General features: G+C 40.2%; 1 protein-coding gene across 2 annotated transcripts; it reads left to right on the top strand.

Moving 5' to 3' along the window:
- Nucleotides 1-703: 703 nt before the first annotated feature.
- Znf134 (zinc finger protein 134) lies at nucleotides 704-5,505 on the top strand. Of its 2 annotated transcripts, none has more exons than XM_041654111.1 (3): nucleotides 704-826; nucleotides 2,379-2,480; nucleotides 3,471-5,505. In XM_041654111.1, the coding sequence occupies exons 2-3, from the start codon at nucleotides 2,441-2,443 to the stop codon at nucleotides 4,712-4,714; spliced, it is 1,284 nt and encodes a 427-aa protein (XP_041510045.1). In that variant the 5' UTR covers nucleotides 704-826; nucleotides 2,379-2,440; the 3' UTR covers nucleotides 4,715-5,505. The 2 variants fall into 2 exon arrangements, with proteins under 2 accessions (XP_041510045.1, XP_041510044.1); XM_041654110.1 differs by having other exon boundaries at nucleotides 717-856.
- Nucleotides 5,506-15,235: the final 9,730 nt, after the last annotated feature.

Genomic DNA, 15,235 nt, shown 5'->3' on the forward strand with positions numbered 1-15,235 from the left:
TTAATACAATGCCTCATGTTTTGGTGATCCCCCAGTCATAAAGTTATTTCATTGCTACTTCATAAGTGTAATTTTTGTTCTGCTATGAATCACAATCTAAATATTTTTGGAGGTAGCAATTTGACATAAAGAAGCACAATAGTATAACAACCCTCTTCATGTTCACCATTCTGGAGACACTCAATATTTCCACGAATTATCCATTTCTGTAGTATTTATTTTTTTAATTTAATTTTAGTTGGGGGCGGGGACAAAGTCTTGATATATAGCTCAGGCTGGCTTAGAACTCCATATCCACCCTCTTCAGCGTGTGCCTCTCACATGAGGTCACCGTTGAAACATGAACAATTAACTTAAAGCTTTATATTTTACTTATTTTAACAATGAAGAATATAAGTGTGGGCAGTTAATAACCTTAGTGATTTTGATGTGTGTGTCCATTAGGGGAACATCTGAAGTAATTTGTCTCAGTATTTGCACCCCTTGTTCTCTGGGTGCGGGCCTTCTCAGATAAAGGAGTTCCCGCTTGTCCCAGCGATGGTCTGGGAACTTTCCCAGAACTTTAAGTCAAGTCACACTGTTTAAGCCCCAACTGATGCTGCAGTCAGCGACCTTCGAGGCAATTTCTCTGAAGGAACTACATTACCCACAATGCAGTGCTCCTTGTGGGAGCATTTCCGTTTAGACGGGACTTCCGGAATCTTCCTCTCGTCAGGCATCTTGACAGCTCTATGGCCAAACTTTGGAACCTGAGCTAGGAGATCGGGTCTCCAGGGCCAGGCGAGCAGCGGTCCCTGCTCGCCCCACTTTGGTGCTGCTCTGGCAGGTGAGGTCCGTGGCCATGAATCCTGCGCAGGTGGGTCCTAGGTTCACAGACCTTCTCCTGTCATCCTCACCCTCTAATCACAAATCCGCAAGTGGCTGCTAGGCAGGTGACCAGTGTGGGTGGGAGAACTGCGGTTTCTGACCAGCAGTGGAATGCAGGGTGATGTGATGGCAAAACAAAACACGACCAGAGCAGCATGCATGGAACGGTCGAAAAATGCCAGCTTTTTTGAGCCCCGTCCGCAGCAGAAATTGCAGCAGTAGTTCCTATCCTGTGTGACATGCTTAAGATGAATTGTGTCCTCATTTGGGAACTAAGGAGCATTTTGAATGATGGAGAAAGATGATCTTAAAAAGATTAAAAAAATGAGTCTACTGTGGGGTTGGGATGATAAGGACTAAAGCAGGGACTCAGTCCGGGAAGCTATTGCAGTTGACTCTAGAATGTTCTGGTAGTAACTGGACGAGCACAGGGTCGGGCAAGCATGGAATGGATTCTAGATAGTCATCAAATTCTGGAGATTGGTGTGGAGATGAAACCATCAAAATTTCCTGCTCTATCAGATGTAGCCCTGAAAGCATGGAGTGATGAGCTGTCCCACCACGTCCCCACTTCCCCATTTTACAAACATCTGAAAGGTTGGAATGATTTTTTAGAAGGATTAAAAATTGGTTTTGGACATGCTAAATGCAAGGTGCCTCACACTGCAACCAGCAGGAAAGCAGGCAAGCTATTCTGGTCCAGCATCCTGTGGAAGGGATCTCTGGAGACCTCACCAGTGAGGTATGAGAAGGAAAGATTTTGCTGAGGTTGAGAGTTATTATGGGTATTGTTTTTTGCTTAAGAGGAGAAACAGGAAACTTGAGGGCAATTTTCCATTTGGCTGAGGATCATGTGACTTAGCCGGAGAATGAATTTAGGTATTCTTCTTGTTTGAAGTGGGAGCTTCTAGATGAAGATGAGACATTTTACTATTGTGGTATGATGCACTCTATGCATTATACTTACCGTCTCCCTATCTCCCTGGATAGGAGAGCTGTCCTAGGCTTCTGGGCTGGCACTATTCCTTTTTTATTTTTTATTTATTTATTTTTTTTAGCTATAGGGCTTTGTTTTTCCTTACCATAGTTGGGCCATAGCCACTACTGTTTTCCCTGATTCCCTCACATAGGTTCTCTGGGTGCCAAGCCTCAGACATGATGACTTTTCTCCACCACTTACTTTGCTCCCCAATTCTTGCTGTCTGAAGACTACCCAGGGTATGTTTGAGGTTATCCCTTAAAATTATCCCTGTAGATCACACCCTAGATGCGTTCTCCCTGGCGATGGGACTTTGTCCACAGGTAGCACACTTCAGGGATCCATGATCTGTCTCCTTTATCTAGCGTTTTCTTGGATCAGCAAATAACTATTTCAGTCATCATAATCATTGTTTGTGGAACTCTCTGGACTGTCCCTGCAAGGCAGGCTTTATTTTACTGTATTTTCCTTTCAGTCTTGCATGGGTGGGTTTTAACCTCACCTACCCCTTCCTGGTGATTCTGTCTTCCAGATCCTTTATGGTTCCTGAAATAATGGCCAACAAGAGAGTCCTGGGCACTTGACTGAGAGGTGATGACTCTAAGCACAGGAGAAGGAACTTGGATCAACTCAAGTAAGTAAGAACTAGAAGAGGGCATGGCTTTCAAATATTTTTCAGATAGTATCAGAAACTACCGTTTGATGCCAGTGCCAGAGGACATAACTTCTTGTGTTCTTTTCCTTTCCATCTACTCCTTTTGTTATTTCTGTTCTAATTTCTGACCCTGGGCTTTTCTCCCCATACCTCTAGTGCAAGTGTCTTCTGTTGCTCCCTCTACAGTCCTTCCCAGTATCGGGCTGAACTAAGGTTATTGTACTGATCTAAGGTCACTGGGCTAAACTAATATCATTAGGTGCATATATAATCCTTTAATAGTCCTTGAATATAAGCCAGTCGTTAAAAAATTCCTGGGCCAGTATATACACGTATACATAACTCTGCTATTTTACTAGCAGTCAAAGCCTGTCTAGAAGTCATTTTAGAGAACTAATAAGGAGACTAGTTTTTCCGTGTACTAACCTCATTCTTGTATCTTATCTGACAGTCTTCTCTATTCTATAATCACTGGATCCTAACATTATATAGAGTACTATCAAACTGATTGTACTTTTGTCTCATCAACCTCCCTATACACTTAACCTAGACTTATGTGCTGGCTAGTTTTATGTCAATATGACACAAGCTGGAGTTATCTGAAAGAAGGGAACCTCAATTGAGAAAATGCCTCTGTAAGAATCATCTGTAAGACATTTTTTAAATTAGTGATCATTGAGTACGCCCCAGCTCATTGTGGGTAGTGCCATCCCTTGACTATGTTCTATAAGAAAGCGGACCAAACAACCCAGTAAGCAGCACCCTCCAAGGTTTCTGTATCAGCTCCTGCCTAGAGGTTCCTGTGACATTTCAGTTCCTGTCCTGGATTCCTGTGGTAATGAACAATGATGTAGAAGAATAAGCTGAATAAACCCTTTCCTCCCCAGCTTGCTTTTGGTCAGATGTTTATCACAGCATTAGTAATCCTGACCGAGACATTGTAGATTTCACTGTTTTTTCCACCCTCAGGTTGTTGGTGTGCAGTGAAGGATGAAGAAGAACTTCCTGAACCAAGCATTTCTCTTGGAGCGTCACATGTTAACACTCCAAAGGCAGCTTCTTTCTTCACACAGACAACTTACCCTTGTGACGTATGTGGCCCCATTTTGAATGGCCTTTTGGATGTGGACGAACACCAAGGAACACACACTGCACTTATAACGTGTTCATGCAGGGCATGTGAGAAACAGTTCTGGTTAAGTGAAAGCTTTTGCGAGAACCTGAAGCATAACACTGTAGAGAATTCTTCACAAAATAATCAAGGCGAAGCCTCGTTAGTTAAGAATTTCAAAGGTCATGTAGAGCCTTACTCTTCAGAGAAGCCTTCTGCGTTTGAGGTGGAGCAAAGGAACCTTCAGGACAGTCCAATTGGTGCCCGACAAAAGGTCACCTATAGCCAGAAGATAGCAGGGAGCAATGAGAATGAAGACAACTTTCATGTTGGACAAATGCATTATAAGTGTAGTGAGTGTGGGAAAGGTTTTAACCGCAAAGATACCCTGGTGCAGCACCAGAGGATCCACAGTGGAGAAAAGCCTTTTGAGTGCAGGGAATGTGGGAAAGCCTTCAGCCGCAAAGCCACACTCGTCCAGCACCAGAGGATCCACACTGGAGAAAGACCGTATGAGTGTGGTGAATGTGGAAAAGCCTTCAGTCGCAAAGACAACCTCGCTCAGCACAGGAGAATCCACACTGGAGAAACGCCGTACAAGTGCACTGAATGTGGGAAATACTTTAGCCATCACTCCAACCTCATAGTACACCAGCGAGTTCACAGTGGATTGAGGCCTTATAAGTGCAGTGATTGTGGGAAAGTATTCAGACACAAATCTACCCTTGTTCAGCATGAAAGTATCCACACTGGAGAAAACCCTTATGATTGCAGTGTTTGTGGGAAATCCTTTGGGCACAGATACACCCTCATTAAACATCAGAGAATTCACACCCAGACAAAGCATTTTGAATGCACTGAATGTGGGAAGCTTTTTAGTAGAAGCTCTGATTTTATAGTACACCAAAGGGTTCACACTGGGGAAAGGCCTTTTGTGTGCAGCAAGTGTGGGAAAGATTTCATCCGAACCTCCCACCTTGTTCGGCACCAGAAAGTTCACTCTGGAGAAAGACCATATGAGTGCGGCGAGTGTGGGAAGGCCTACAGCTTAAGCTCCCACCTGAGTCGGCACAAAAAGATCCACGCAGCCAGGAGACTGTAGGAGTGCTTGCAACACAGTGTTCAGTCAGGTGCCGAGTCTCAGATAGAGCTATGTTGTATTGTACTTTCTGACCAGCTCAAGTAACTTGCCAGCGTTCTTTCACTCAGTGCATATGGCTGAAATCACTTGAACTCCTCCATCTTGGTCTTTCCAACATCCTCTGGAAAGAAAACTTATTTACCCAGCCCAGTCCCTTTGATAATTGTGAAGCACACATGATAACAGTAAGCTTTCTCTCTCTGTCATAACTGACTGGTAGACTTGTCTTCAGCTAAGATGGTCTGAGCTGTGCTTGTATTTGGCTTGCAAAGATAATTTACTTCATGGATGTTGTTTTTGTGTGAAATATTTTTATTTGTTGGCTTGAGACAGTACTGTTATTTGGCCTAAGCTAGCCTTGAACTTCCCTTTCCTCAGTTTCTTAGTAGTTGAGAGTTTAGACATGTGCCACTATCCCGAGCTCTTTATGAACTTCGTAACACACTGGTTTTTTTTTTCCATCTTTTATGTCATCCAGCCAGAACAATTACTTTTCTCCTATTACTCTGCTTTCCAATGATAAATGCCTTAGAATTGTGACTTTTAATCTTAGGAAGGCGAGAGTGTATTGAAAACAGTTAGGATTTGACAAACTAAAGAGGTAAACAGTCCTGTATTTTAATAGGACAGCGAATTGCTGGAGAGCTGATGGAGGAAGGTCATTGGCTAATAAAGGAACTGCCTTGGCCCATTTTATTGGTTAGAGGATAGGTGGGAGGAGTAAACAGAACAGAACGCTGGGAGGAAGAGTAAGTGAGCTCAGTCTCGACAGCTCTCCTCTCGGGAGCAGACGCCTGAGAGAGACGCCATGCCCTGCTCCCGGGATGAAGCTCCGACCCAGGATGGACATAGGCTAGAATCTTCCTGGTAAGCGCACCTTGGGGTGCCATACACAGATGATTAGAAATGGGCTAAATTAATACGTGAGAATTAGCCTAGAAGAGAATGGGCCAAGCAGTGTTTAAATGAATACAGTTTGTGTGTTGTTATTTCGGTCATAAGCTAGCCGTGCGGGCAGCTGGGGTGCTGGGGACGCAGCCCTGCCGCCACCTTTATTACTACAGAGAGCAATTCTTAATCCAGTTATGGTGTTACCTTGTATTGTTGAAAAACGCCTCATGGATAATAATTTCAAGTATTTGGAGGATCTGACTTGACTGGATTTCAGAGTTATTTGAAGGACCACGAACTGGTTTTGTAAAAACTTGCCATGTGCTTGGGAGCAGAATGCATCATTTGTCTCATTTCTAGTGCATGTGCTATCTCCTTGCACAATTGAGGAGACCTCTATGGCTGTATTCTCTGGGGTCAGGATTGGGATATAGGCTACCATATATATAACCCAAAGTGCTGCTAAACAATAGTATGGAAATAGTGAATGTGAATATTTAGAATTACAGATTAATTTCAGTTAACTACAGGGGAAATTCTTTCTTTGAATTTTTATTTTTGCTAAGAACATTCTTAAATGTTCTACTCATGATAACTGTGTAGGATAAGAAGATTTGTAGAATTCTTCGGGATAAAGTGCTGTACCACTTAGAACCAAGGTTACTAGTTCAACATAGATGTTTTTTCTGGATTCCTATGCCTTCCTGAGATCTTTGCCAAATGCCTTTGCTTTATAGGTAGTAACCCCAAAAGAAGAGTGATATGATTCAAGAACATAACTTTTGTGAGTTGCCAGAATTCTTGGTTATAGAGGAAATGGCCTTTGTTACTTACAACTGGGGAGATGGATTGCTAAGGCATGTGCAGTGATACGGTAGAATTACTATATTAATGTCCACTTGTTTGATTTTACAGTAGAAGTAGGTGGTCTAGAAAATTATTTTAATTATTTTTAGGCTTTCTGGAGTGTAATCAGCATACTCGATCTATATTGTGTAGGTTGATATATGTGTATGTACTGTAAAGCCACTCTAGCAGTAATGTTGATCATACCCCAGAGTTCTAAATTTACCTTCTTCATGCTCTTCACTCAATTCCTAGGCAGCCACGAATTTTACTGTATATATGTTCTTCAAGAGGTTATATGTCAATGTGACTACGAAGTGTTTATGTACCTTTTGTCTTCTGTTTGTCCGAATTGCTAATTTGACATGTATTTACGATATGTGTGTGAATATCTCATTTATTATTGACTACTGGAAATATAGATTTACTGCAATTACTTGATTATCATATTGGTGCGGGAGAATTGTCTGTATTCTGTCAATCATGTTATAAATAAACCCTGATTGTCCAGGCAGGAAATATAGGCAGGAAAACCAGATAGGAAGTAGAAATGATGTAATGAGAACAGGAGAATTCTAGGAAGGAGGAAGTTGATTCCTCTCTCTCCAGCCCAGATCACCAAAGCAACAGGATGTGATCTGCGCCACTGAAAAAGGTACTGAGCCACATGGCTAACATAGATCAGAAAAATGGGTTAATCAAGATGTGAGAGTTAGCCAGTGAGAGGCTAGAGCTAATGGGCCAATCAGCTTATAATTTATGGAGACCTATGTGTGATTTTCTTTGGGGCTAAACAGTTGTGGGGTACTGGGCAGGACAGAAACTACAACAAGCAGCCTGGCCAGCCTTCATGTTACAGACCCATTGCTGTAACAACAAACAAGCCAGGCCCCCATGCATGTTACATCATATTTGTCATTTTTCTTGCTCGGTTTTCTAAATATTAAAAACAATTGTTGCCATTTGAACTTCTTCTGTTGAGAATTCCCTGTTCAGTTCAGTGTGGCCAAAAGATACTTAAGGTCATGCTCAACCTCCTTAGCAATCAGGGAAATGCAAATCAAAACAACTTTGAGATACCCTCTTACACCTGTCAAAATGGCCAAAATCAAAAACACCAATGATAGCCTTTGCTGGAGAGGATGTGGAGTAAGGGGAACACTCATCCATTGCTGGTGGGAATGCAAACTTGTGCAACCACTTTGGAAATCAGTGTGGCGGTTTCTCAGGAAATTCGGGATCAACCTACCCCAGGATCCAGCAATACCACACTTGAGAATATATTGAAGAGATGTCCTTTCATACTACAAAAGCATTTGTTCAACGATGTTCATAGCAGCATTATTTGTAATAGCCAGAACCTGAAAACAACTGAGGTGCCCTTCAATGGAAAAATGGATGAAAAAAAGTGTGGAATATATACATATTAGAGTACTACTCAGCAGTAAAAAAAAAATGATATCTTGAACTTTGCATGTAAATGGATGGAAATAGAAAACACTATCCTGAGTGAGGTAACCCAGACCCCAAAAGATGACTATGGTATGTACTCACTCATAATTGGTTTCTAGCCATAAATAAAGGACATTGAGCCTATAATTCGTGATCCTAGAGAAGCTAAATAAGAAGGTAAACCCAAAGAAAAACATATAGTTATCCTCCTGGATATTGGAAGTAGACAAGATTGCCAGGGAAAAATTGGGAACTTTGGGGTGGGATGGGGGTAAGGGGAGATGGGGAGAGAAAAGTGAGAAGTGGAGGATGGGGAGAGCTTGGGGGAATGGGATGGTTGGGATGGAGGAAGGGTGGATATGGGAGCAAGGAAGTATATATCTTATTTAAGGGAGCCATTTTAGGGTTGGCAAGAGACTTGATTCTAGAGGGGTTCCCAGGTGTCCATGGAGATGTCCCCAGCTCGTTCCTTGGGTAGCTGAGGAGAGGGAGCCTGAAATGGCCCTATCCTATAGCCATACTGATGAATATCTTGCATATCACCATAGAACCTTTATCTGGCGATGGATGGAGATAGAGAAAGAGACCCACACTGGAGCACCAGAATGAGCTCCCAAGGTCCAAATGAGGAGCAGAAGGAGGGAGCACATGGGCAAGGAAGTCAGGACCACAAGGGGTGCACCCACCAACTGAGAGGGTGGGCTGATCTAATGGGAACTCACTAAGGCCAGCTGGACTGGGACTGAAAAATCATTGGATCAAACTGGACTCTCTGAACTTGGCAGACAATGAGGGCTGACTGAGAAGCCAAGGACAATGGCACTAGGTTTTGATTCTACAGCGTGTACTGGCTTTGTGGGAACCTAGTCTGTTTGAATGCTCACCTTCCTATACCTGGAGGGAGGGGGAGGACCTTGCACTTCCCACAGGGCAGGGAACCCTGACTGCTCTTTGGACTGGGGAGGGAGGTGGAGGAACAATGGGGGGAGGCGGGGAAATGGGAGGAGTGAAGGAGGTGAAAATTTGTAATAATACTATTAATAATAATTAAAAAATTCAAAGATAAAAAAGAGTCACACACACACACACACACACACACACAGACAGAGAGAGAGAGAGAGAGAGAGAGAGAGAGAGAGAGAGAGAGAGAGACTTCCATGTACCTGTGCCAAGGAAGACAACAATACATTCCCAAAATCATATAGACTAATAAAAACATCTAAATTTACAATAGTAGTTGGTGTAGGATTCCGTCTAAAACAGCCCAGAAGAAGTAAAATGTGTTCTAATCTGTGAAATGCATCACTATGCCTTTTCCATCAACAATGCAACAGAGGTCTGTTTTGGGGTAAAAAATTTAAATGAAACCTTTGAGAATCTTACAGCATTGACTTTATTCTATATACTGTGTTTCAAGTCATGCTTCACTTGCAAAATTCCTTTGATATATATATTTATGATTTTTGTTTATTAGTTGAAAAAGTACATGTCACAAACAAAAAGAACAGAAAAAAGATTAAAGAAAGAAAGAGAAAGGAAGGAAAGAAAGAAGAAAAGAATGAAGAATGATAAAAAGAAAGAAATGGGTCAGGCATTGGTGCATACACCTTTAATCCCAGCACTTGGGAGGCAGAGGCAAGTGGATCTCTGTGAGGCCAGCCTGTTCTCTAAGAGCTAGTTCTGGAACAGGCCCTAAAGCTACAGAGAAACCCTGTCTCAAAAAGCCAAAAATAAAATAATATAAAATAAAGAGTTAGATTATGGCTATTTTTGCATGTATGTACAAGGAACTGGTGTCTATACATGAAACCATTAGAATCACAGTTCTTGACCATGACCCCAAAAAAACATCCTCCAATATTTGTGAAAACTGATGGCTGAGGTGTGAGTTCACTGAAATACTGTCAGAACACTGTTAGAAAAATGGTCTTTATGCTTTTGTTGCTTCATCTAATGATCACATACATAGGAACTATGCCATCAATTAGGATATAACCTGTCTGGAAGAGGTCAAGTGAAGACTCAATATCCTCAGGGAACTTTGTTGCTTGTTTATTTGTTTTATTTTGGCTTTTTTTTTTGAGACAGGATCTCTCAATGTAGTTCTGGCATTTGGATTTGTCTTCCTCTGCCTCGTTAGTACTGGAACTAAAGGCGAGTACAACCACACTCAGTTCATTGGAAGGTTTTGAAAATTCTCCCTACCCAAATTTGTTTTGCTTACTTAGAGGCTGATCTCATTCTCAGGAAGATGATGGCAGTGGAACTATCCCATCGTATCTGAGAGAATGGAAAAAATACTCTCAATTAAAAACAAGGTGCTTCATCTTAAGAGCTGGTATGGATTTTAAGACCCTTTCAATGACAGTGATTAGTATGTGTCTGTTCCACATGCTTGAGAACTGAGTATTTGGTTATCCACCTTTATTCAGCTTAGTAAGGTGAGAAGCAATATTAATGACAAGAAACTGATCAGTGTTCACGATTGTGAAACCACTTCTGTGTTCAGGTCTGTGAGATCATTCTGTCTAATCTGGAAATAAATGTTTGTTTTTACAGTCATAGGATTCTGAACATAAAGGTACAGTGTGATCACCCCAGCCACATCAACTAAAATCCTTTATCCTCAGTGGTAAATATTTACTTTGTTAAGAGTTAAATGCAAAATGGCAAACAAAAATTTTAAAAATATTTATTTCTATTATATATATATATAAATCTATATCATGAAATTCTATAGCTTTTCTTACCTGATCATGTCTCATACTGAGGATTAGCATAGAACTACAGACCAACACCAATGCTGAAGTTCCACTTTTTTGATTCATTTCTTAACTCAACAGTGAACACAGGCCTATTTCACTCAGTGAACTTGACAACCAAAGTTGCCTCTCCTGTGTCCAATTCTGCTGTCATGACTGACCATTTTCCGTTAACTTTTAATTCCTTGTGTTCACTAAAATATCAGCCAGAAATAACAAAATGTTCACACTCATCACAATCAAGGATTCATTTACTGTGTATGCGCCTATATGTGCAACCTTTGTTTCAAGGACAGATTGTTGGGTTGCATTCCTCAGTTCTTCTGATTCCAAAGTTCTAGCACTGATCACATATGACCCATTTTCAGTAACCTAATGAGAGACACCTTCCTTTCCTTCTTCCTTGCTCTGAAGACTCCCTAATGTAAGCAGTTTTGATAGAGAGTATTTCCTAATTTTATGGCACTTTGAGCTGGGCAAAGATAAAGACCCCGTATCCATCTTCAATCTTAGATTTTTCCCTTTCTATGCATTGCAGCTTGAAGTTTATGGTTCTTATTCTCTCCTATTGCATTCTGAGCAAGAAATACAAGATGCAACTTTTTAAAAATTAATTAATTGCATAAATGTTCAAAATCTAATTTCTGAGTCACTGCTACTCTGTCAGTTTGAAACCTTTGTGTTTGATATGTACAGTAGCTTTATTTACACTGTCAAGACCTGGCCTTAGAAAAACAAGGGGTCCTTGAGTCTTTAAGCCCAAAAGGTGTTTGTGTCAGAGTGGATATTGGAAGGTCTTGAACATGGCTAGCATGCTACAAGCATAGTTTCCTTGCTCTGTGTCCAGAAAGTCATAGTAAATATTCTCAAAAACTCTCCAGCTTTCTATACTATTTGTGTTCTCAACTGGACATTTTGTTTACTTCATTGGTGTTTTATTGTATGTTTTTGACTATAAAAAGTTTTCAGTTGTGGGGACCAGAAAGATGGCTCAGTGTTAAAGAACACTTGCTGTTCTTGCAGAGGAACTGGATTTGGTCCCTGGTACTCACATGGTGACTGCAGTTACCTGTAACTCCAGTTACAGTGATACCGATTCCTTCTTATAGCCATTCCAGGCACTGAATTCCCATAGTGAACACATAGATGAAGGCAAAAATTCATATATACAAAATAAAAATATATAAATAAATACATATTTTCAAAGATAAATTTTTATTTCACCATAAATTTTTATTTCATAGATAAATGCCAAGTGTAAACAAGGCTTTTGAGATTTTAATAAAATGTAGTTTCTAAGTATGTTTTGCTATGATAGAATACTGTCACATCTCCTAATATGATTCCACAAGTAGAAGATGGAAGGTTAATCATTCCAACAGAAATAAGCATTGTCATTATTGCAGAGATAAAATGGTAACACCTGATGAATTAATTACGAATAGTATTACTCTAGACAAAATGCAACATGAAATACTACCACGTGATTACCAAATAATGACATGAGAATACTAAGTTACTAAAATGCTCTCTTTATACATTTGCATATATTTGCTAATATTTTGATGTTGTTGTTATTTTAAAGCCAGGGTGTGACTATGTAGCTCTGGCTGTCCTAGAACTCACTCTGTATATCTTAATATTGGCTTCAAACTAAAGACCTGTCCACCCCTGATTCTCAGTTGCTGGAATCAAAGGAATGCACTACCACCCCTGTTTTTTTCATATTTTTTATAACGATGAATCTATTATAATTAAATTTATGATGCATTCAAATAAAGGTGATGCATATAAGATAGTAAAGAACAGTCAGGATGATTTGAAACTTTAAATATTGTGCAATGAGATATAGCACTAGTATTAATAAAATCGTAGCTGAGTGTTAGAGCCCTGGCCTGCCAACCCCATTTTCTGTTAACAACAACAATAAACAATGAGTAATGGCTTGGCACCAGAGTTTGCTTAATGAATATGAATAATCCAGGAGATATAATTCAGAAAACATTGGGACATTGGGTCCTGGTTGTCATTGCTCACGACATACTGTAACTTTCCTTCCATATTGCCATTCCTAGTTCAAAAGGGAGATGATTCAAACCAATCATTACACCAATGGCCACTCAATACAAATTCAGATACTGCCTCTATAAAGAGATGACATACGCAGTGTTACATACAAATACTTTTTACTCCACAGACATATTCACATCTTGCACTTACACAGATTCATGCACTTTTTATATTTCCATTTTAATATCCACCACAGTCAGAAAGCCATGATAACTTCACCAATAATAACAATAATAATACTTCAAAGATAGTGAACATATCATGGAAGGTAAATTAAATTATCACATTGACTTATTACAATAGTTCTTCAGGATCTTCACGCATGGCCTGCATTATCCTGTTGCACCTACATTCAGGCTCAGTGGAGGACTTATAATAGGAACCAACAAGGACTGCCACTAGGTTAGGAATACTGCTGTCTTTCTCACTCACCTCTTAACTATGGAGTTATTTTTGTGCCTTCTTTCTCTGTTCCACAGATTTTGTTCTACCCTAGATTCCCATTACTAGACATGAGCACTTACCAAACACTCTCTCCTTTCCTGGCTCTTCCACTCCAACTGCAATACAAAGTATTCACACGAATTCCAGTGTCTGAAGGATGTGGAGATCATTCAGATGATCCTGACTTTTAATAAGCCTGGCTGTAATAAAGTCAGATTAATCTGTGACTCTGTGATCTCACCTCCCTCCAGAACTGCAATTTTCACTTCATCATCTCCAGTGGCAATGACAGCACTAGCTGTGGGAACAAGATAATTTATGAAACTGTTTCTTTTACTAATTAACAAAAACCCTTAAGAGTTTCCTGTAAATCTCTCCAAAGAGACACCGTTTTATCAGGTATTGAGGTTTCCTGATCCATGAAAACTGACCATGTCTTTTGTTAAAAGTGCTAGAAATTTTGAAGTTAGATTTGTGAGAAAGTAGATAAAGACTCTGTCTCATTGGATCCAGACTTCACTAACTTCTTGAAGAAAAATCAATTTAGTACTTTTTTAAAAGATTAATAACATTTATTACTTAAAATGCTTCTTTGAGTATTATGCATGCATGTGAGTTTTAGTCAAGTCTATACCCCATTATCTCTCTCCAATTTCTTTTTCATATCTTCCTACCACTATTCCTTCTAAATGTACTCTGTTCCAAAAAAAAAAAAAAAACTACTGTGACTAAGTACTGATGCCACTATGTGTCTATCTTAGAAGCATCTGTGGGAGAATTGGTAGCTTCTTAAAAGCTGATTACTTAAAGAAACATGACACTTGCATACGCACCGCACCGGTCTCCGCTGCTTGTGTGTGCGATGTGCCGGTCCCCACAAGCAACACCGAGAACAGATCACCCAACTACAATTAAATCAAAGAGGTAGGCCTTTTGTTGTCAAAGTCCCTGGCAAACGGGGAGACCAGTCCTGTTCCTGAAGACACCTCTGAGTAGTGAGAGGGATCTTGGCCCGCGGCAGGAGCCAGGAAACGGAGCAAGGGCATTTTGTAAGAGGAGCCCCTGGCCAGCAGGGAAACCTGATCTGGTTTTAAAAGACCCATTAGATAGCATCGATAGGAGGAGATGGGCAGGCGCCAAGGCAAGAATTCACCCAACAATCTGAAAAACAACAAGAAAACACCAGAACCCAATGATCTCACAACAGAAGGACTTGAACACCCTAACACGGAAGTGGAAAAAATTGACTTTATGAAAGCAATAGAGTCCCTTAAACAACATGTAAAAAATGCCCTTATAGAAATGGATGAGAAGTATGACAAAAAGATTGAAGAAATGAGTAAATACGTACATGATACCCTGAAAAACCAAGAAAAAATGATCAAACAGGTAATAGAAACAGTTCAAGAATTGAAAACTGAAATGGAAGCAAGGAAGAAAACACAAACTGAGGACCCACTGGATATGGAAAATCTAGGTCAACGAGCAGAGTCTACAGAAACAAGCATAAGCAATAGAATATAAGAGATAGAAGAAAGAATCTCAGATTCTGAGGACACCATAGAGAAAATAAGCACACTGATCAAAGAAAACAGCAAAGCCAACAAATTCTCATTACAAAACATTCAGGAAATATGGGACATAATAAAAAGACCAAACCTAAGAATAATAGGAATAGAAGAAGGAGAAGAGTCACAGCTCAAAGGCCCAGAAAATATTTTTAATAAAATTATGGAAGAAAACTTTCCCAACTTAAAGAAAGATATTCCTTTGAATATTCAAGAAGCATACAGAACACCAAATAGACTGGATCAAAGAAAAACATTCCCTCGCCGTATAATAATCAAAACACAAAATATACAGGTTCAAGAAAGAATATTAAGAGCTGCAAAGGAAAAAGGGCAAGTAACTTATAAAGGTAAACTGATCACACTTACACCTGACTTCTCTATGGAAACGATGAAAGCCAGAAGGTCCTGGATAGAGGTACTTCAGAAACTACGAGACCATGGATGCA

The sequence above is a fragment of the Microtus oregoni genome, unplaced genomic scaffold (assembly GCF_018167655.1).
Source record: "Microtus oregoni isolate MIOR12 unplaced genomic scaffold, Mior012 000006F_ref0000085, whole genome shotgun sequence".
NCBI lineage: Eukaryota > Metazoa > Chordata > Mammalia > Rodentia > Cricetidae > Microtus > Microtus oregoni.

What these genes read in the sequence shown, in the direction of transcription:
- Znf134 (XM_041654111.1), top strand. Translation starts at nt 2,441, where the DNA reads ATGACTCTAAGCACAGGAGAAGGAACTTGGATCAACTCAA. An exon ending in AGGAACTTGGATCAACTCAA is followed by an intron (nt 2,481 to 3,470) that starts GTAAGTAAGAAC and finishes TTCCACCCTCAG; the next exon opens with GTTGTTGGTGTGCAGTGAAG.